Source organism: Lichenostomus cassidix, chromosome 6 (assembly GCF_008360975.1).
Source record: "Lichenostomus cassidix isolate B80296 chromosome 6, HeHo_3.0, whole genome shotgun sequence".
NCBI classification, from domain to species: domain Eukaryota; kingdom Metazoa; phylum Chordata; class Aves; order Passeriformes; family Meliphagidae; genus Lichenostomus; species Lichenostomus cassidix.
Genome location: NC_139487.1, coordinates 31,597,005 through 31,620,109, shown reverse-complemented (window position 1 = coordinate 31,620,109; position 23,105 = coordinate 31,597,005). Strand labels below are relative to the sequence as shown.

The 23,105-nt window shown below is 43.5% G+C and overlaps 1 protein-coding gene across 4 annotated transcripts in view; it reads right to left on the bottom strand.

Moving 5' to 3' along the window:
- Positions 1-1,551: 1,551 nt before the first annotated feature.
- Positions 1,552-23,105, bottom strand: part of COL13A1 (collagen type XIII alpha 1 chain) — a 61,167-nt gene continuing 39,613 nt past the window's right edge. For 3 of the 4 annotated variants that reach the window (XM_085064336.1, XM_085064337.1, XM_085064334.1), the window contains 7 exons: positions 20,821-20,856; positions 18,656-18,709; positions 18,331-18,384; positions 17,517-17,552; positions 14,661-14,747; positions 10,435-10,473; positions 1,552-7,186 (listed from right to left, as the gene is read on the bottom strand). In XM_085064336.1, coding sequence (XP_084920462.1) covers positions 7,154-7,186; positions 10,435-10,473; positions 14,661-14,747; positions 17,517-17,552; positions 18,331-18,384; positions 18,656-18,709; positions 20,821-20,856 — 339 coding nt within the window. In that variant the 3' untranslated portion in view covers positions 1,552-7,153. The remainder of the gene's footprint in view (positions 7,187-10,434; positions 10,474-14,660; positions 14,748-17,516; positions 17,553-18,330; positions 18,385-18,655; positions 18,710-20,820; positions 20,857-23,105) is intronic. The other variant, XM_085064335.1, reaches the window with a different exon arrangement.

The window sequence follows — 23,105 nt, the reverse complement described above, 5'->3', positions numbered from 1 at the left end:
TTTTTAGTGCATACAGTGACACATTCTTTGTCTGGGGACTCCTGATGTAATGATTTGGTTTGAGCATTTGCAGAACTGTATTTCTTTGTCAGAGGAGTAAAGACGCATTGTGTCATTGCACCTTTTGATCACCAAATCACTCAACTACAGATCCCTCTGGATCTGCAGTGAATAGATCACACTTCCCACTTCTCACAGTGTTGCAAAGGGATCTTGAATCTGATTGCTCCTGTGCTAGTAAGGATGTCTGTCCCTTTGCAGTTACACCCTTTGGTGTAGTTTGGAACAGTGACACCCCTTTCCTTTCTCCTGTGGTGACACAGACAAGCACATTGTCTCCCTGGATAGCACCATTAAGCTCCAAGTTCTTTTCAGAGCAGCTTCACCTGTCAGGACAGCACAGCACAGCTTGTTTGTCTGCTTTCATAACTGTTCCTGAGTTTGATTTAAAACAGGACAATTTACATTATTAACTATTTTTTCCTGCTAACTGCAGAGCCCTAAGGGAAAAAAAAATCTCAACTGTGTCCCATACATAAATGAAAATGCCTTGAAACAAGTAAACCTTTGGATCTCACATTTGTCTGAGGCCAGGCAAAGCAAACCTCCAGGACATTTATCACTTTATAAAGCAAAAGTGACCTTGAAGCCTTAAGGAATGATAAAAGTCAAAGTTTGAAACACATTCCAAGTTAGATCATCAAAACATGTTTGTTTTCCTGTATAACTGTATGTATCAGTCACTGTTAAACATCCAGATCCTTGAGGATTTTGCCTCACACTCCAAGGCTCATTGTACCTAGAGGAGGTAAGGAGTGAAGCATACTTTTTTTGTCTGACCACTCAGAGCTAATGGTTTTTCAGTACCTCACTTTCAGTCCAAGGAACCACCACTTCATTGGTGATTGGGCTCACACAGAAACACACCCAGGCATACAGGAGAGGAGGAGGGGAGGGAAAGGGCTGCTCTCCTAAACTGAGGGAAGGGAGCGATGGATGGACACCTTCTCATTGTTTCTCTCAGTTTTGAGGAAAGACAGCACAAAAAGCTGATAATTAAAATAATTTTAGCATGGGTATAACTAGAGAGAGTCTGTGTCTCTTCCCTCTTTGCCTTTGCTCTCCCAGTTCCACAATTAGCATGGCTTTGTGACTATGGTTGATTAATTCATGTTTTAAGAGCATGCTCCAGTAAGGCTATTCATGCCATGGGAGGTTTCAGGCTTTCTCCTGTGCAGATTCCACAGTGTCCAGTGCTGTGGCTCAGCTGATGCTCCTGCCTTTCCCTTAGCACAGGCTCTAGGTAGGACTCTGTCCTCTCTCCAGCTGTCTAATTTTATTGTGATAACAGTCTTTTTGAGGCTCCTGTCCTGCTAAATCCATTGAATTCTCCCACCAAGTTCCATAGTTCCTGACTGGCAAACAGCAGATGGCGTGGTTGTCTCAGGATAGGAACCTAAAACGCCCCCAACTGGGAAGTGAATTCACCTGTAAGTGAATTTATGGGCTATGGTTTGCATATGGTGTCGTTTACAAAAGACACAAACTATGTGTAGGTAAACAAGCATTTTTATAAAAGGAGAAGAAAGTATGTACATCATAGGAAACAAATGCAGACTGAACTGAAACAGGTACCTATGTATGCATTTAATTTATAAATTAAAATAGAAACCTCACTACAACATTGACACAAAGGAGTAAAGCTTCAACACAAGGCACAGGGAATTCATCAGGATCCTCTTGGAAAACAATGGGATTGATACTTTAAATATGATGGCATGTTTACCATTGAAACCACCCCCCATCTAGAGATATTCTTCATTACCTCCTGCCTGTTTTTTTAGCCCACTTTTAGTTATCCAAAAATCCATTCTCCAAACAAACTTCCTCCTAAAATCTCATATCCTTGTTCTCCTAATGTAGTGGCTAAGCTATTTAAAATAGCAATATACAGCTCTGCATAGCAGTTCTTATCACAATATAAACCAGCACCTCTGAGTAACATCAGCACTGGCTTCTTTATCTGATAAATGGTTACTTGGTGATTAAACATAAAATTCCCATATTTTACAAGAAGACAGAAATGCTTTGAAGGTGCTATATTTAAGCAGCACTTTACTTTTACAAAATTGAGTTTTATTTACTACTGAGGAGTGGATTCGGGGAGTTCTTTAAGTGTATCCCCTGGTTTCCAGGACAGAGGTGGTTTCATTGAAATCACTGGATTAATTAATGGACTTGGGGAATGTGTAACTGAAACTCAGCTTTTGTATGGACATAAAAATTCCTAAGCTATTTTTCACTCATACAGATGGAAATAATTTACCTGAATCCCTTTCCTTGTACATGTTGAGTGTTTAGTCCTTTAGTGTCTTTTTAATCTTTTATCACACTGAAAAGATTTGCTTAAAAACTTAATAGTGGAAAAATATTTATAAAAAAACCCCAAATAATTACAACATTTCAATTCTGTTATTATCAGTGTAACTCCTTATGGCACAGCTATCTCTGCTTTTCTAAAATATTGCTAGAAATGGTCAACATGGAATTCAGAATTCCCAGCATTAAAAACCAAACAAATCAGCCACTATCATAATAACAAGAAAAAAGTGAAAAAGAAAAATCAAATGCTCACTTCGGCTGAAGAAGCTCCTACTGAGGTTTAAAAGCTTGTGGGAAAGAACAGCCCTTTGTTCTCTTCATTCTAGCAATTACTTAGGGTGGAATTTTGTGGAAGTCCAAAAAATTCCAAGTTGCTAAACTATGTCAAAAGGAGTTGAAATAACGTCTTTGATAAAGCACAATGACAGTAAAAATTACTAGTAACACAGAAGTATACACAGCACATACATGAATCAAGGCCAAAAAACATTGGCTATTCAATATACAGGCTGAAAAGTTCAATGTAAAAAAAAAGTGTACAAAATTTATTCAGATTTAAACATCTCAATCAGTGTTTATAAGAGAAACATAGAAACAATGCCCTGTAAATGTCTACTCACAATTCATCACTTTACTACAGCTATAATAAATATTCTAAATTCTATGCCACCAAAGGGGAAAAATCTCTCTTGTAAAATTCAAGGAAAGCAGATATGTAACAACACAGTGTTGCTTCAGAAATCAGTCTCCTTCAGTGATTAGCTCATTAGTTTTTCCCTGGTATTGGCTGATGATCTTGGACAGAAAGTGTCCCAGTACCAAAGAATGTGGTGTCCGAGTGACACAAAGATGAGAAACAGGAGCAGTGCAAATGACACAAGTATTCCACGTGTGGGAAGGGCCACTAGGGAGTTGTTTTCTGTTGCTCTGTGGAGTCTGAATGCCAAGGGGTGATCAATATGACTTCTTTGAGGAACAAAGTCACCTGGATGGGGGACTCCCACTCACCTCCAAGCCAGAGCACCAAGAGAAGCAGCTCCCCACAGCCTGCACTGACTGGTGATGGAAGTGTGGAGAGCCCGTGACATCCACAGGCTGTCCCCATCAATCAGGAGCTCCCTCCCGTTGCTGCACTGCTCAACATCTGGAGCTAATTCTGCATCACTAAAGCTGTGAGAATAGTGTGGGGTCAGGCCATTCCTCCCTGCATCAGGGAGATAATCTCAGCCCTTTTTCGGGCAAGGTGAACACAGCAATGAATGTTCTGCCTCAGTTTGCCCATCTTTAAATGTAATGGTGAGGGAGAACAAGGAATAACAGAGCAAAGGGACAGGGAATGGCACAGGTCATGAATGAATGGTGAGGGACCAGGCTCAGAGAAGGAGTCTGCCTATGGTGGCTTGCACAGTCTTGCTGCCAAGTGTCTCCCTCTCCTTTTCATTGACATCTCCCAGAAAATGCTGTGGAATTTAAGGAGCTAACATTCTTCCTTTGGAAAACTCAAAAAAAAGGTGAAACTGCTCGGTCTGTGGCACTGCTGGTAGGGTGCAACATCAGGGTAAAAACAAATCTTTGCAGGAGAGCAAAAGGAACGATTTACTGAAGCAACATTTTGAAACATGACTCTGAAAAGACAATGGAATTATCACAAAATGGAATTTCACACTCCCAGCAAACTCCCACCAGAGACAACAGACTGACAAACAGCATACCATGGAAAGCAAGAGTGTAAGTTGCACTCCACAAGCTCCACGACCAGTCCTCACATACCTGCCATTAGTACCTAACTTACTAAACTTGGCAACAGCAGCTCAACAAACTCATGTTTTTCAGGAAAAAACCAAAAGTTTAGTTGGTTTTCTTGAAAAAAAAACTGCAATATTCTGACTAACTCTGTTTAAAAAAGAACAAACAAAATTATAAGAAAGCTACAAAGCTACACTGCCTTTGCTGCCTCACATTTTAAACATTAGAAGCCTTACAGTCCACTCTAAAACAAATCACAAATATTTACAATCTTAATTCATGTTTTGCCATGATGTTCTCATCAGATCAAAATGTTTAACAAAGCAGGCCTACAAGGAGGGAGGAAGGATAGCAGGAAGGCTAGATATAACAGTGAGGGGAAAATAATCAAAACTTGACCAACAGAGATCTTTTGAAAATGCAGAAAAGAAAGTAGCTATTTTGTCTGGATCAAAGATATCTGGAAGCTATAGGGACAAAAAGAGGTGAAGGGGAGAAAAAAAACAAAATGTAAAGGAAGGGGAGACCCTCATCCAGCAAAGCATTTGCACATAGGCTCAGGGTAAAGCACAGCCTAAAGCTAAGTTTGAACCAGAGTTTGTTGCTGGATTCAGAGGAGGGAAAACAATAGCAACAGACAGTAATGCTTGAGCAGGTACCCTCCAAGAACTTGCCATCTTCAAATAAACTTCTTTGTAATTTAAATTTTCAGCTCTTTCTAGCCAAGCCTGTGATTTCAGCCTGTAGAACATTGCTGGAGAGGACACAGTGGCTCTTGCCAGACTTCACTGCTTTCGGACAGACCACCTAAGGTGGGAAGAGACCATTTCCAAGCGGCTGGTCCCTAACATAGCCCTTTTGATCTTTGTAAATGTAAATGAAGAGTTGTGGAGAGAGCGTTGTGTCTGGGAGAGGTCACTGGCACCTGGTCCCTAGGTGTGGCCTTTGGGGATTTGTTTATCCCCACTATAAACGGGTTTACCTATAGAAAGCACCTTTTCACTACCGAACTTGGGGAGAAAACACACGTCAGGAATGTCCTTAGGACATTTTGGGTGACGAACTTTTACACACTTATTCAAAAAGCCCATTAAAAATATACCTAAAAGAAAACACAAGAAAACAGAGTAGAGCAAACAAATTGCCCCCAAAAAGCCCATTAACAAAAAGAAAAGTAAAGTAAGATTATCAAACTATATATATAATGGTTTTCATTAAAAAAGAAGGAAAAATGCACACCTACCGCCTGCAGTTCTGGTCAGGTTCTCCCTCCACCCTCCCACAAAAAAGTAAAAATAAAAATAAAAATAAAAATAAAAATAAAAATAAAAAAAACCCCAAAACAAATAAATTAACCTGTACACCAGCCTGATTCCCCACTGAAACAATTTCTTCCCCCACTACTCTATTTCCTGAATATATCTGTTAGAAACGTTAAGAAAAAAATCTGCAACTTGTCAGATGAACCTGAAAGTAGGTCTTTTGCCCCTATCTTTTCAAAACTGGAATTATTTTAACAGTAGACTTTCTGTGCATTGGAGAAAGGAGATGGGTGTCAGGTACAGGTGTCCTTATCAGAGGGTGAAAATTATTCCAGCTGTGCTGACGAAGAGTGTTTGAATTTGGGATTGCTCTGGTTTAATGGCTTCCCTTTGAACTTGAAATCAGCACTTTCTCCCTAACTGTAATGTGAACTGCTTAGCGTTTGGGTCTGCCTAATGACTGAGATAATGACATTCATTAGCTCTAATAACAATGGCCCTGGCTCACCACAGTGCTTCAATATGCAAATAGATCATTTGGGCCAGCGGAGGGGAATTACTCCCTCAGAGTTAAACATGTTTTAGTGCTTGTGCAAAAGGGATTCCCAAGGCACTCAGGGAAGTAGAGATGTTTTGTCATGTTCAAAGTATAACTACTTATTATAGGTATGAGTTTTTTTAAAATAAATTGCAAGAGCTGTAGTAGAAAGGCACGTGAGCTTACACATGTACAGAATTTTACCTTCAGGAGTGGGAGCTGGTAGGAAGTATCCAGGATTGTATATCTTGCCCTTCAGGCAGCTGGGAAATGTCCTGTGAACCCCTCAGCATTTTGCCAAATCTTTATTTCCCTTTAGTGAACATATTAAAACATGTAACAGTGGAACTGGGCCTTTGTGACCCTTCTTTTCCATCTGGAAGTATATATGTGGAGATGTAGCCACAAAAGGGCCTTAATTGGCCAGCAGAAAACATTTCTGGAGGGCTCCAGACAAAGGACATCCAGTGTGTGCAGTGGAGACCAAAACACAAGTACAGGAAGCAAACGAATTAGTGAAACCAGACGTCTTCCACACTCCACATTTCCCTTTTCTGACAACATATTTCATGCCTTCAGAATCCAGTATAGTTAAAAAAACCAAAACAAACCAATGTAATTTCCTTATAATTAAACAGGAGATTAAAGTTTGTGATGAAAAGGTTAAAGATGGAATCATCAGTGAAACAGGTGGAAGCTTGTCATCTGGTAACCAGAAATGGTAGCAAAAAGTGTTATCACATCCTCTCTGAGCAGCACTCTGAACTGAACATGGGGGTTTGTTCTAAAGAGAACTGCTTCTTCTAAAGAGAATTGTTCAAGAAGGGTTTCTTTCTTGGATGAAAGGATCCCCGCCCAGAAATATTGTCTATGTCTTGCACTCATTTATGCAGCCGCTGCTGGAAAATGAGCCTAATTCTTCATCTGAAGAGTCTGACCACAATAGTAGAATGAAGTGAAAATGACCAAAGAAAAAGAATACAAGTGGTGTCATTCTCAACCCCTGCCACTGGCCTCTGGGAGAAGACAGAAAGCAAAGCAGAAAGCGCTGGCACGCTGAGCTCCCGCAGCCCCAGCAGGCAGCATCTGGGCACACATTCCTGGTGCACCACTGAGGAACTCTTCCCAAGCTCCAGGGAGGGAACTTGCAAAACATCTCCAGCAAATCTTCAGGAAGGTCCTCCTTCTCCTCTTGCTCTGCACCCAAGCTTCTCCACCCTCAGACTCACTTTCTGGCTATCAGCCAAGGAGTTTGACCCTTGAATTGGCAGACAAAAGGTTTCACATGAAAACAGCCAGCCAGAATTGACAGGAATCAAAAGTGACAGTAGTCTGGTTAAAGGTTTGAGTAGGGACAGAGACTGAAACTAAACTGCCACACTCAGGGTGGTACAAACCCAGCTGCCTCGTTTTGGTTTCTCTTGACATGCAAGGAGCTTAGGTTTGGGAAGAGCAGCAGATTGGTGTGGTGTCACTGAGTTGACGCCTCTGCTCTATCTCCAGCAGCTGGTGAGATTGTATCAGTATGGGTGCTTTAGAAGGGCAATCCAAAATGGTTATCTGGTATTTCAGTTAAAATCCCAGGCTATAATCTGCAGCAGCCATAATGAACATTTATCACCATTTTCCAATCTTCAGGATAGATGAGTGGGTACCCTACACATTTTCCCCAGTAGCAGGTAAGTCTTTGCTGACCCAAGTCAGGCACTTTAAAGAGTTCTGGCAATTTCATTTCAAGGTCACCCACACCTCAGGCAAGAGCTTTCTCACAAATATAGCAATCAAAATGCAGCCCAAGAAATAAAACAAGTACAGTATCACCTCCAGAGTCTTTTACCTTTCAGGAGCTGTGTCAGGACAAGGTAACAGATGTGCACTTGCTTTACTCTTGGATCAGATAAAACCAAACAACAACAATCCCATGCAGTGCAAACACAAATACCAGCTACACAAAAACCACACTACACAGACCAAAGGGAACAGGAAACACTGGCAGATTCTTCTAGGGGTCTTGATGTTTTTAAGGATTAAGAATAGCCTGGATTTTTAGAAAGGACTGAAGCATTCAAACATCCTACCTTGCAGCTGAATGCTTCAAGATCATAGCAGCAACCCACTGCTGGTAGCTACTATAACCTTCCAAACCCAAAGCACCAGGAGTACACCTGGCTAGGTCTTTAGTAACTGCTTTGTTTAACAGGTGTGCAATTAAAACACAATTGGAACATCGGCTGTTCCAATTAGCTCAGCTTCACAGCTGCAAAGCCTTTTAACAGAGACCAGGGGCTTATATTAATGACATCTATTGAGAAAACCAACAAGAATCCCTCAGTGCTCTGTGGTTCATTTTCTTTCTGTGCTGTTTCAGCTCCTGGACACCAAGCATCTCATGAAAACATCATGCATGGAAATGTTTCATCCCAAGGACAATGTTGGCATGAGAACAAATGGCTGTAAATACCATGAATTAGTTTAGGTTGAAAGTTGCAAGGAGTTTCCTAACTGTGAGAGCACTGGAGTCAGAAGAGCCTGCAGGGCGGGGAGGGAAGGGATACAGAGCAGTGGAAACCTCACTGGTTTTTAGATGAAATTTAATAAATTTCTAAAAAGGATGAGGTGACAGATGGATTGCAGCAGTCAGAGGCTGTGCTGGGTTCCCTGAGCTGTCCCCAGTAGGCCTTTCCTTGTGTACAAGGGAAATATGTCCCTTTACTCTGATGGTGCTAAAAGGCTGCACGGAATCATCTAGAAAAATAACTGACTAATAGTTTGTGAACAGATGAATAGTTGAGTATAGAGGGGATCATGGTGGTGACCCCTTCCACTGGCACAGTGGTAGCCAGGAGAAGCCAAATTCCTGTTGTAGTGGCAGCATTGTGCAATGAGCAGGACTTCAGTGGATCAGTTCTCACTAATCAATCACCACTCATGTTTCTCCCTTAGGATCATTAAACCGTGGTGGCTTCCCGCTGAAACTCCCAGGCTGTCCACTGCCTTTCCCCCTTATGTGAAGGGCCAAGGCAAGTGGACGTGTTCTAGGGAATAGATTTAGCCTCCCACTTTCTCCCCTCATTTTCTAAGGAAAGCACACTGTTATGTTCACTTTAGTCTGGTAGTATTTTCCTCTCTGGGCAGTTTAGACTTAAGACATCAACAAAGATAGGTCAGGAAGGATAATTAACATGTGCATATGCAAATGATAATTACATACACTGCAAATTTGCATGCGACCTTTGGTTAACATTTTAAAACGCCATGTGGATTGATTTCACTAATACACATTTGTTAGGATATCATCGAGGTATGCTGCGTTATGCTTAATTTTAAATGAGGCTTTAATTAAGCTGCTTGAAGGCCTACAATTTAGAAAGAGATTAGAATTTCTTGCCAGCCAGGGCTGGTTGTCATGAGGGTTATTCCAGCACATGGGAGGGTAACTATAAATCACGGAGTCTCTACATTCCCAGTGCACGGGGACTACCATGAGGTTTTTCAGCAACACTTTAATTCATCACAACAGAAGTGTTCATATTTCACTTTAATAAAAAATATGTAAGATTTTGAAATATTCTTGAATGATCCAGCTTGAAAAATGAAAATGACCTTTAAATCTATACAGGGCAGTTCCTTTGGGCAGTTTTAATGTAATAATTTATTAAGTTCCTATATTCATCATGTGTGCACAAATACCATGTAAATATTACAGCTGTACTCCATGACAAAACAAGCGTAATGCAGACATAGAATCATACAGAGAACTGACAAATGGGAAAAAATGGAAATCTAGTATTTTCTGTACAAAAAAAATGCCACTTTTTGATAATCTGTAAAAATGCATAACTTTTGGCATTTCAGAGAAAAACACTGTATAAAAATAAATATTCTATGTACAGTAACACACACAGGCCAGTCCAGGGTTAGAATCATCACTGCAAAAGAAAACATAAACAAGCGTTAGTGACAACTCACTAACAAGTGTTAGTGACAGCTCACAGGGGGAAGGACCACGCCACGGGGGGAAGGGAAGCTGGCTCTGGATTCTCCAGGAGGAAAAGCAATGGTGATGGATCTCAGCAGGGATCCTTTCCTTTTCCCCAAGTGGGAAAGTGAGGGCAGGAGGCTCATCCTTGGTTGACTCTGTTTCCACCCTCTTCCTACCACTGTGCCTTGAGCACTTGGCATTAACACCCACAGCAGGCACTGAAAGTGGGCCAGACCCCAGCTAGTGCAGGAGGGGTCTGAGGGAATCCAGGTGGAAATCTCTTTTTTGTGCAAGGATCAGAGTGCTTTAGGACCAGGCAGCTCAAAGGCCACAGATACAGTTCTCTCCTTTTTAGCCCATAGAGCTGAACTGTGATATACAAATAAGGAGGAGTTTTGGCTGCCACTTTTTGGGGGTACAGTCCTGGAAATCCTCTTCTGCTCTTAGCCAGATTAATGGAAAAACATTAGCAGAACCCGTGGCACTGCCAACTCAGCACAGCAACATTTCCAGGATTACTTTACCTTATTCCAGCAGCCTTGAACTGGAAGGCCATCATCCCCCTATGAAAAAGATGGATGAAATAGCAGTTTAGGACACAGAAAGTAGTACAGAAATGGAGACAGGAAGGCACGGGTTAACTATTACTGCAACAAACAATTTGAACCAGGGCTGGAGGAATAGTCTGAGTGATATTCCTCACCCTTTGGAGTGACCCAGACTTCCGGCTGGCAGAACCAGTGCAGCCTGAAGCAGGGGCTGGGGTGAAGAGGGGAAATGCCTGCAGGCTGTGCAAGGGACTTATGTACACGAGAACCACTGTCCCTGAAGAAAGGAGTCTATCCAGGCTTCCTTGAAGGAAGAAGAGAAGGAACACAGGAGGGCCAACTCAGCCAGAAAAACATTGCCAGGCGCTGGCAGTGGGAAGTGTGAGGTGGCTGCCCTGTGTCCTCAGGCTTGGCTCTGCAACTCTAAGCTCTAAAGCAAACCCCAGAGTCAGCCCTAATTTCGGATCCTGAGGAGGGTCTGGAAAAAAGCCTCCATTTCCTTTCTCTGTCTGTTAAGGGGTTTGCTTTACCATGTGAGACAGTGCTCAGCTGTCCTCTCTTGCCTCTGGGGAGATCCTGCTCCAGGGAAATTAGGAAGGCAAGCAGTTGGGCAGGCCCTCTGCTGGTTCAGGATGTTTCAGCTGACTCCCTGAAAAGGGGCTTTGGCTCCAGTAACATCAGTGGGATTTCTGTGAAAATCCCCCAGCACTTCTGCAACTGTGATGTCTTGGGCTCCACGGCCCCACGGGGGTGTGTTATTATTTTTTAATTTATTTTTTGTAATGTTGAAGAAGGCTGAATGCTTCAAGGGCTGTGTTACCAGAAGACAGAGATTCCATGGTGGGGAAATGCTTTTGTAAATGACTGCCATTTATTTCAACCGCATGCAGCCCTCTTTGATGGGCTGGATGTGACATCAGTGCTAACGTGCTCTGGAGCAGGAGCTAAAGTCAGATGTAAGGAGATACATCTCTGACATGAGAAGTCAAATATTTGTGCTGTGTGCACATGGCACATTCGTGGTCTATCGCTATTCCCCAGGAAACCCCAAAAAATACAAACAGAAAAGCAAATGCACAGTAGTATATTGAGAAATGAACTATTTAACGGAGATGCACTTCCAGGGGTCTGATGAACTAAACATTGCCATGATGCTGCAAGAATATTGCTTTTCAAATGCATTTTTTCGACTGTGGTCTCCTTCTGCTTCTTCCTCCCCTCCCCCCGCTCCACTATGTGGAAATACAGAATTATGAGTTCATTACTGGGTAAATTGTGGTGTTCCCATTGGTACACTGGTGGTGATAGGAATGACTGGTGTAGTGCATGGCAGGAGGAGATGGGAAGTTAGGTGTATGAAGGAATGGGAGGCCAGGGAGTCACAGCTTAGGGATGAAAGGAAGACCAGGGTCACAAGGAAGTGTTTGTTGCAGGCGTATGTGCCGAGAACGGAAACATGACATGCTTATTAGTACCAAGGATCTCCTTCCACATATCTCAGATATGCAAAGAGTTAGTTCACAGCCTCCAAAAGCTACACACATGGATGTGTCAGCTTGATGTCAAGCTTTTAACCTAGTTGGATCTAAAAACATGCTTATTCACGTTCCCAAGCTATCTTGCATGCCAGAACACTATGTATAAAAAATAACAGCATCCATATTTCATCAGATTTTCTGGCAAGTTTCCCTTAATGGAAATAGGTAAGAAAAGAAGTGTGAGTTCTAATATGGCCATGTGGGGTGAATCCTCACTGGGAGCAGTGACAAAACCAGAAAGGTTGTCTGCCAGGACACTGGTAGAATTCTTGCACCTGTGAAATTAGGTGCCTTACTCAGCCAGAAGTCACACCACAGAAACCTGGCTATGAGCACTGCGAGACAAAACACACAGGGTCTGTGGTCTGTGGTCCTTTGTGGACTGTTCTGGGCAGGTATGGTTTCATCTGTGGGACTGGAAGAAGTTTCTACCACCCAGAATTTACAGAGCAGCAACTGAGACCTTACCAGTGGTCACTGAGTCACTGCCCAAAAGAGGCAATGGCAGCACTCAAACAAGGGAATGCTGGAAAGAAAACTGTTAGCTCTTCACAAAGCTCAAATAACAAAGGCTTTTACTGGCAATTTCATGGCCCTTTTTTTTCCCTCAGGAAACTAGGAAAACCTTCCAAACTAAATGTGGCTTTTTGCTTTGGGATGCATTTTTCCAGCTAGTTGAACTAACAATATCCCATCCCTTGTAGATGGCATCAAACATCCTTAAGTGAGTGTAAAGCTTGGAAGGACCAACCCCAAGCACGACCTTGTCATGCTAAACAGGGCTGGAAGGGCAGGGGAGTACAAGTTTCTTCATATTACAGAGATGTTGATACTGTCCTAGGGAGTAAAAACCTCACCTGAATGCTGCATCTCCAGAAGATCTCAGAGAAAATGAATAAATTGGTGACCTTTATTTGGCTACTTAGAAATCAGTTGGGGTTAATTGTTTTTGAATACTTTTGTTCTGTAACATTTGGGTAGATCTGGCACTAATACAATAATCATTTTATCACTTGAATAAGATGGATATTGGGAAACAGGCAATTCCAAATTAAATTTTGGATGCTATGGGTACAATCTCAACTTTTGGGGAGAGTCATAAATTGGAATTATCCAGCAGGGAGGTTAAGAGTCCCTGTTAATATGTTTCACATGGGCTCACTAATGGGATAACTATTATTTTCAGTCATCTTAATGTATGGGGTGACTGAGATCATATGGAACCATGTCAGGCTGTGCTCAATACACACAAGCATTTAGAAATAGAGTTAATGAAGGACATGAGCATTGCAGCTCCTTGTGAGGAAGCCAAGCTAGTGCAGAGCTGGGTCTGCATACATTGGTTTACTGGAAGTTGTCAAAGTGAAGGCAAAGGAAGAACCGAAGCAGTTGTAAATAAAACCACATTCCAACTCTATTTTTCCTCATGCCACAAAGTACTGCTGACAGCAGCTGGGAATCACCATAAAGGGAAAGGCCTGGTTCTGACAGCAGCAATTGAGAGGAAGGGAGGGTGGAGACAGGTGAGGAAGGAACTGCTGGGTGTTTCTAGAACATGCAGCTGTTTGAGGGGAACAGAAAATAGCACCAAGAGCCAAAAAGCAAACGAGCATGCAGGAAAGGGAAGGTACACCATACCAATGGGCATGGGGCATCCAGGCCGTCCAGCCCAGGTAACCCCGGCTCACCCTTCTCGCCTTTAAAACCTCGGAGACCCTGTTTATGAAATCAACCACTATCGTTATTTCGGTCAATGCCAGCCAGCTCTGTGTCATGGGAGGAGAGGTTGAAGCTCCACTGAGACTGGCACAGAGCACTCAGCTGCACACCCAGCACAGACCCCTGTCTGCACAGTGAGCTGTGTCTGCACAATCAGCAGGAGCAGCTTCCTTTCTGGTTTTCTGTCATCTACGAGCCAGGAGATACTTCTCTGAGTTTAAGCTCAGAGGCTGGGAATGGCGTTTCCTCCATTGCAAGATCATCCATTCCTCCAATCCTCACTAGGAAACCCAGCAGCTGGATTTCTAAATGTACAATCCCTGAGTACTCCTGGAATTTGCAGCACTGCTAGCAGATTTTTGGCAGCATTTGCCACAGTATATGAATTTAGATAAAAATTTACACATATCCCTATATTTATTCATTTGCCTATATTTACAGCCAGTCTGTTCTGACAGAAACACATCCTGTTTAGGATAACTGAGACTTGCTTTCCCTCTGGGTAGTGCAGTTTAAGTGCTCTGTGTGCTCTCAGGCCATCACATCAGCTGGCTGTTATTCCAAGGCAAGGAAACCAGAATTCCAGTTTTGCTGTGACATAGATTTGATCCCACTGAGCATCTCCAGAGAAGAGCTGTAATCAGCAGCAAAGGAGACAGGACTCTGTCCACAGAGGAGAAAGCCCTGTGCTCCCAGCACATGGGACACCCCATGTACCCCAAACCTTTGTGAGGTCTGGAAGAGGAAGGAACATAACCATGGTCACTCAGCAGCCTGATCTCTCAGAGGATCAGTTGGTCCCACAGCTTTGCCACAGTCCGTGGTGGCAACCACAGCTGTATCTGAATGTTGTACTTTTGCAAGACCATTATTTATGTTATGATTTCCTTCTGTCTTCCTCATCAACACATCTTAAAACAATACATTTGATGAAACAGGACATACCAACGGACAGGGTGCATCTAATCCAGGTGCTCCTTGGTCTCCCTTATCCCCTTTAGACCCTCTAGAGCCTTTCTTGCCCCTCTCCCCCTGTAAATAATAGTTTAGTCCAAGAAAAAAGAATACACAAAAGCTTTAGGATCATCCATTTCAAACAAATGTCAGCGATAGTTTAAAAAAGGATAAACATTTAGAAAACATTTTAAAAGAAATCTCCCTCTGAGATGTTAAGTGAAGATCAATGTATGGAGCTGCTGAGCTGTGACTGAGCTGCATAAATACTCTGGCTGTGGCTGCAGTCCCTCACTGACAGGGCAGGGATCAAAGGGATCAAAGGGATCACCACAGGACTTCTTGGGGCTCCCCATACATCAGAGAGGGGCACCTTGGAGAACTGGCTGACCCCAGACAGAGGATGGGAAAACACCCCTCTGGCCAGCAAGGTACCACCTCATCTCAATCTCCAGCTGGCTGGGAATGTCCCTCTGCCACTGGAGCTCTGGAATACCACCTACCACTCTGAATTCCTATTCTTAAAGAAAGTCTCACTCAGGGAACTCTCAGCCAGGGAATGAAGGAAGTATCCAGCCTTGAGAGTCTGCACAGTCTGGGTGTCCTTTCGGATGCTCCCAGCAGTGCTCTCCCAAAAACCCTGTTAGACCAGGAACTAGCCCTAGGCAGCACAGCCACGGGGCAGTGACTGGTCCCTGATCCTTATCTGGCAGCGCAGGGCAGGGCATAGTGTGGTATTTTCCATTTGCATCCATACCAAATCTTTCTGTATAACAGACAAAATTCTCAAAGCTGCTGAGCATGAAACAGGGGGAAGGGGCTGCTGCCCAGGGAACTGAATTTAAGGTCCTTATGGGGAGTGTTAAAGGAGTTAAGGGATAAAATTAGCACAGGCTGCTGCTCCTCAAAAAAAAAAAAAAAAAAAAGTGTTAAACTCAAATCTGACAAGAGAAATGGATGGAAGAGGAGAAGCCACGCAAAACCAAGCACTGGAATGGAGAGGATAATCCAGGAAAAGTGCAGCGTGGGTTGCTCTGGAGGAAGGAACCAGGAAGAATGGCGGAGGAGGAGGAAGGGATAAAGGGGACAAAGGTGGACCTGTAGGAGCAAGGAAGATGCACATACACACAAGGAAAAAACCCCATAGGCATTAAAAGAACAGCAGGACAAGTTCAGGGTTCACACTTTTTCAGCTGGGTTACACAAAATGCCACCTGTTCCCACTGCCATTAGTGCCACAACCCCACACACAGCTATGCTGATCTGCTCCAAGCATTTCTGGGATTTAAAAAGCTTAGAGGAAAAAAGAGGATTTTAGCAAACTGCCTGGGACTTCAGAGTAAGGAGAAGTCCCTGTACAAGGACTCAGTGGGAAGAGGGGTATTTTCTAGGATTCTCTAAGACATTGAACTTGCCCATTTACACTCCTGAGTTTCTCACACTTTTCCATTGTAAACTATGGGCGGCAGTGAGGCAGAGTGCATGCACACCTCAAGGGGCCAGCAAAACTCCCCACTCACGTTTTCCCACTCATCCTCTACAAGGAGTGGCAATTTGTCACAGTTTTCATTTGCTTTTATGCCAGAGCTCAGAGAAATCCCATCTACAGCTCATGAAAGATCCTTCTTTTCACTAAGATATTCAGGCTAAAAACCAACTGAAAAAGTCTAGGAATTAAAAATTACGTATTTTTAGAAGTCACACAAGCCAAACAAAACACACATTAGTGAAGAGGAGGTTAAGAAGCAAAGCCAGAAACACAATGATTTTAAAAGGAGAGAACTTTGGTCCTCCCATGAAACTTGAACCTTTCTCCTCTAGTTTAAGATGCCAGTTGGCTACTGCTGTCCAAAACTACCCTTTCTGTGCAGAGTAAGGTCAGAAATCCATTGCAGATAGAGGACAGAGAACACTCACTATGCAGCAAAAGCAAATCCATATAATGAAATCACCATATGGGCACATGCACTATAAAAATTTACATTTTCAGATAAATTTAAGTTATACCAGTGTCTTATAGATGGAAGGTGTGTGTGACTACATACACTTGTATTGACATTTATACAACTGTTATATTACAAAGACTGGAATCCAAAAGTCATTTATATTTCTAAATATAAATTATATTCAAACATAGCACCTAAACATTTTTATCAAAAAGATTTAGATTCAAAGCCTTAACAGGCAGGAAAACTTGATGAAAAAGAAGGAGCTTCTCAACATGCACTGCTTTGTAGTGTTTATCCTTCTATATCACAGGTGGTACGGTGGGAAAGCTGCGGTTCCTGCTATTGGGTTTGACTCAGCTCTTCACCATTACATCCATTTAGGACAATGCCTGAGGAGACTTCATGTCTGATTCTTCAAGGCAGGCAAATTTAATTTCTCTTTTCCAAATTTAAATTTTCCAAATTCTGTGCAGGATTAGTTGCTAGAGGACAACCTTCTTTTTCATGCTTCAGGGACAATTTAAAAGTACTGAAATAAGATTTGCTGGCTGCACCTCAGTTAATTCTCCCAGGAATCCCTACACATATCAGTACGCAGATAAGCAGGATTTCCTAAAGCACACCATGTTGGCCTAACTCAAGTCCTGTGTTTCAGGAACAGAGCTGTGACAACAACAAACACTTTAGAAAATCCCTCCTACAGACTTCTGAGAGATGTAGCACAATGTCCCAAGTAATGGAAAGAGCTACAGATATCACCTTCTAAAATACAGGTGTGTGAAGTTACTTGGACAAAGGTCTGGCAGACAAACACATGCTGGCTACTACAGGTGCTCAGGGCTGTCCCTGTGTACAAGGTGTTAGTAATTAAATACAAGGAGTTCGCCTGGTAACTTACCCGGGTTCCCTTGTCACCAGGTAGACCTTGTAAACCCTGAAATGCATCAACACAAAAAGAAATACTTTAAAACAAGCAGGTTTCAGTGTATTCCCACTAAAAAGAAGAATGTGTGCTCAGGAGTTTGTGGGTTTTGTTTTTTTTTTCCATTTGTACCTATGTCAAAAACAAACTAAACTTTTCCAGCAGACAACCTTCTCTTAACCTCCATCAGACCATCCAGGTTGTAACAACACTATTACTACCACTAAGGGCTCTTTCAGATAAGAAACAAACTAGTTATGAGAATGCAGCAAACTTCCTTCCTGTGTTGAACAGCAAAGCAGCTCCATCACTGCATTAGACCAGAGTACCAAAAACCAGTGGCCCCCTTTTGCAAAAAGCAATCCCCAACAGTGGAATTAACCTCACTGAAGGCAGCTTTTGTCCCTGCAATAAGACAGGGTTCTCCCAGACAGGTGGGAAGCAGGCACCCAGCCCGTGAAAGGTAAAGGGAACAGACGTGCTCAGAAGCAGCATTTTGGACTAGGGTACACATCCTGGGAGTCTCATACAGATTCTTTTGCTAGTTCAAGGACCAAGGAGAATTAACACCCTTCACCTGAAGTTTCCCTTCAGCCTCCTCCACAGCATTCTGAGTCTGCTCTGAAGCTACTGAGCTCTTTCTGTCTCCCATAGTGAACAAAATCTTGTAACTTGAGTTACACCTAACCCAGCTGCGACTGCAAACACTGTTTTACAGTAGCATCTTCAGCTGTCAACTATAACAAGGAAACAGGCTATGGAGCTAAATCCCTAGCATTCTCATACTTACAGGAAGCCCTGCTGGCCCCATTGGTCCTGCAACTCCAGGATCTCCTTTACTGCCCTGAAATAGATACAAAAGAGTAGAAAGTATTAACATTCCTACTCAGTCCAAACAGGCAGCAGAGCACCATAGAAGAAAAAGCAAAATATGCATTTCAAAGCACCTAAAAACCCCCAAGGATGAGATACTTAAACAGGTCCAGCTGAGGGTCTTGTATGTGCAAGGACAGGGCAATTCCAGCTCTGGAAAAGCCTAGAGCTCCTCTATCCTTCAGAGCTGCTATATCTTCAGAGCAGTTACAGAACATCTATCAGTTCTGAAGCAAACTCACCCTTTCTCCTTTTGGTCCTGCTGGTCCTGAAGCCCCAATTGGTCCTGGAGTACCCTGCATTTACAGGAAGGAAAACACATTAGGATACTTTTATTCCAGGGCCTCATTAAAGCCAGGAGACACTGCTGCTCCTTTAGGAAAAGCACAGCTTGGAAGGACTGTCTGGTGGTGGAAGGCACCTAGCACCACTACAGCTTTCAGTGCTCATGGAGATGGGTTTGAAGTAGTTGGTACAGGCAATGTGAAGAACATGGGAACTGCTATGTTAGATCACACCAGCACCACGGTACAGAGCCTCATTTTTAATTCTGAAGCTCTCTCTTAATTGTTTCAGCAGGCATTTCTACCAGCTCCCCAGACAGGTATTCTTTCTCTGTAGTTTATACCAGACGAGGCTGAAAGCTGTAGCAGAATAAAGGCCATTTACATACACGATAAGTAATTCTCTTTTCTTTTTATTTCCTTGTTTTCTTTCCCCTCTCCCAGAGTCAGTGTAGTTGAGCAAAATGGGAAGTGTTGGATCAGTCATTCATGCAAGCTGACAGACCCCAGGCTGCAGCACTGAATGTAGGTCTGTACAGGCACAGATGGGAACCAAGAGGGGTATCCTCCAGGCCCTCTCCTCCCTCCTTGCCATTCCTGTCATTCCACCAGGCTCCCAGCCACGCTGACAGGAAAACCCAGTGTTTTCCCCAAACCTTTGATACAGGGACCATCTCCCACCAGGATACCAAACTTCCTTCCCCATGCTCCCAGGACTTCCTTGGGCTTTGGGAAATAACTCAAAGTACAATGTTGGCAACATGGTGGATCAGTAATAGTCCCTCCCTCTGGCTAAGAATAGGATTCAGGCACCTCCAACTGTATAGACTCCTTGAACCACATAGGTATGGACCTACAATTCCTTCACAGAGTCTCAATAAAGGGATATGTTTGAGGCACATTACCTGACTCCTAGGAAGAACCAAGGAGCAGGCCTCCCACAGTCTTTTTCTAAGAGCCTTAATGCAAAGGGTCTTGCCCTTTTTAATGTCAGTCTGAAATCCTCTGTCCCTAAAGTAGCCCCTCTGATATGAGCAGGATGGCTCATGTGTACCAGGAGAGCTTTTCAGAGAAGTTAAGATCTGCAGAATACAAGTGGAGGAGTAGCTCATGCAGTGCACAACTTCAGCATGGTGAATAGGAAAATCAGGCTCTCCTTAAATTCATGCAGTTGTGGAAATCTTAATTGCCTGCACTTATGCATCATTTAGTGCAACAGAATACATTGAAATCTCCCCTTCACACCTATAAAATTATATCTACAGTTTCCCCAAACAAGTGACTGTATAAGATGTCGTTCCAATTCTGTTCAGAAATCAGAGCAGCTGAATTATTCCCTGCTACACTGAGGAGAAATTGCTTTTCGTTTTTAAATAGCCAAATGGATTATACATGGGTGATCTGATTTCCCAAGATTTCTCTTTGATTTCCCAAGAGGGATTAAAAATATTTGGCTGTTATTTAACAGCTGTTATCCAAGAATAGCAGAGTGGTTTGCAGAACCAGATTGGCACTACTTAGAATCACAGAATGGTTTGGGGTCTGCAGGGACCTTAAAGATCACCTCATTCCAAAACTCTGCCATGGGCAGGGACACCTTCCACTATCCCAGGCTGCTCCAAGCCCTTTCCAACCTGGCCCAGAACATTTCCAGGGATGGGGCAGCCACAGCTTCTCTGGGCAACCTGTGAAGCTCAGGGCACAGTAAAGAATTTTTTCCTAATATTGACTAAACCTACTCATCTTTCGTTTTGAAGCCATTCCCCTTGTCCTATGACTACAGCTCCTGATGATGAGTCCCTGTCCCATCTAACGGAGAATGACAGGTTGGAGACCCCTCAAGATAAAGAGGACAGGAATACAGAGCATCATGGAACCATGCAGTGGCTTCATTCATCTTATTAATGAGACAGAGTGGAACAAGTAGGCTGTGATCCCAGGATCCAAACCCATAGCATCAAAAGAGACAAGTGTGTGACATCACCCCTCATTTTAACTCCCCTCCCAAGCCTGCTTTGGTAAAAATAAGATTATTCCTGGTGTAAACAAGACTCAGGTGGAAGACACAAAATGAGTCACAATACTGGGGAGGACAAACATAGGGTAACAGAAACAGAACTCACCGGTGGTCCAGGCCTGCCGTCTAAACCTGAAGCACCCTGAACAGATGGGGAGGGTTCACAAAAACAAGGCAGAGAGGGGAGGAGGGTGAGGGGAAAGGAGAGGGGAAGGGAGAGGTGAGTAAAGCAGTGACTTGAGACAAACATATGCTTGCAATAAACAAAAATTAAGACCTCCACGACAGGTGATGGTACTTACAAGCAAACCAACAAAAACATACAAACACTGAATACATACAGTATTGACCTGCAACTTTCGGATCCTCTTAAGAATGTAAATTTCCTTCTCTCAATGCCACCAGAAAAACTCCTGGGAAAGCAGCTGTTCTGTGACAGGTGGTGAAAGACAGTGTGACAGTGGAGCTGGAATCTGCATTGCCTTTGTGGCAGGCTGGGCAACACAGGTGAGACACAGAGGCCGGTGGTCACCAAGGCATTTACAAGCAGTGCAGAGCCATCAGCTGTTCAAGTTCCTACCAAGAAACCCAGGGCCTGTTGGTGCACACTAAGTCAGCTGCAGGCTTCTCCACTCCACATGCAGTTGTCTGGGGGCTTATGAAACAGGTGGCTCATCTCCCTGTGTCATCAATGCAGATTTACATCAGACTGAGATCAAGTGGCACTTTGCTGTCTGCTTGGCCCTGAATCTCCTCATTCTTAAGATCTAACAGTGGTTCTGCCCAAGGCCCATCTAGCCCAGTGGCTTGTCTCTGGCAGTGGTTGGGAAAGCTGTGGTAGGATATAAGTACTAATTACTGAGTTTTCCTCCACCTGAGCATTACAAACTCCTCATGGTGTTGGCCATAGAGAAGCCCAAAGCTACTGCAGACAACCAGGACTGGAATTCCAGTGTGATGTCAAGCCCCAAGTCAAAGAGCAAAAGGCAGCAGTTCCAGCTTCAGGATTTTACAGTCCGAAATATTTCAGAACCTGCTTGGCACTGCATTTAGTTTGACAGTGAAGACACACTGGATCAGGCATGGAAAAGCTTATGAACAGAGTCTTGTGGCTCTGAGGAAGGATACAAGTTCACAATATCTGATCTTACAAGCTGTGCTTCCTGGTTGGCCAGCTGATACTGCTAATCCAAGCACTAAATATTTCTAAGAGGACAATTCTGAGCCAGTCTTTCCACTTCCACAGCTCAGGAAGAGTGATGGGAAAAGCCAAGGGACCTTTGGGCCCCCATGGGGCTCACTGCTGTAGGAGAAGCAGCTAGCAAATTCCCTGACACTGATGAGCTTGTTGGGGTCTTTGCTGGGGCAGCTCCTGCTCAGACTGTCACAAGGACCTACTTCCCCTGTCTGGATACCACCTGGGTTTGAGGGAATAACCATTTACACAGAAAACTTCCATTTGCATTTCTCAGGGGTCTGGGTTCTGACTTCTCACTGCTTCACTGAGGCACAATCCCTTGCCTTCCAAAAGCATCACATTCTCCCCACTGGCCCTGCCTGGAGTCCCAGGGAATGTACTCATGCTGAGCTCAGCTGAGTGCCTAGAGTTAGACGGGATTCATCCAGGCTATAGAAGGGAACTACTGTTCAGCATAACTAAAGGAGGAAAACATTTTACAAACAAAGACAAGCACATTTCAGCCAAAGTCAGGGACAAGGAATCTGGGTGGTTGAACACAGGACAACAAAGTCACACAGTACATGAGATGCACTTTGCGGTGCTCCTTCCAGGCAGAACATTTGGGAAAGGGAGAAGGTCAACTGTGTCACCAGAGCTTTTTAGGATGAGAGAACTTGGGGGGGATGGAACAACTAGGTGGGACTAAGTTACCACCAATTCATCATCAGGTTTGTATCTAAAGTTCCTACAAGTTCTCTGTAATGCACTGTGCCCCAATTCCTCTTGCTAAGCCAAGCAGTGCACTAACACCAGGCTAATGGGACTGAGTTCGCACACAGCAGAGAAATGCTGGGTCAGGGAGAGCACTGATTCCATGGCACAAGTGACAGGAATGTTTCAGCTGTCAAAGAAGCTGGTTGCATTAAGAACCACCACTCTTTGTACAAAGCTTAGCCCCAGTGACAAATGGCTGGGGAAGGCGTTTCCCTTTCCATAACTCTGACTTCTGTTTCTGGTCTTGCCCGGAAGTGCAGAGAACCCCCAGGAAAAGCTACCTGCTTGTTTTTCCCAGTCCTGCCAGAAGCAGGAGGAAATAAAGTCATCACTGATCTATTCAACAGATCTAGAAGTTGAAGGCTCAGTACAGAAATTGCGACTTTGAGTTTAAAAAGCAAAGGCACAGTTATTTATAGACCATCTCTTTCTCTGAC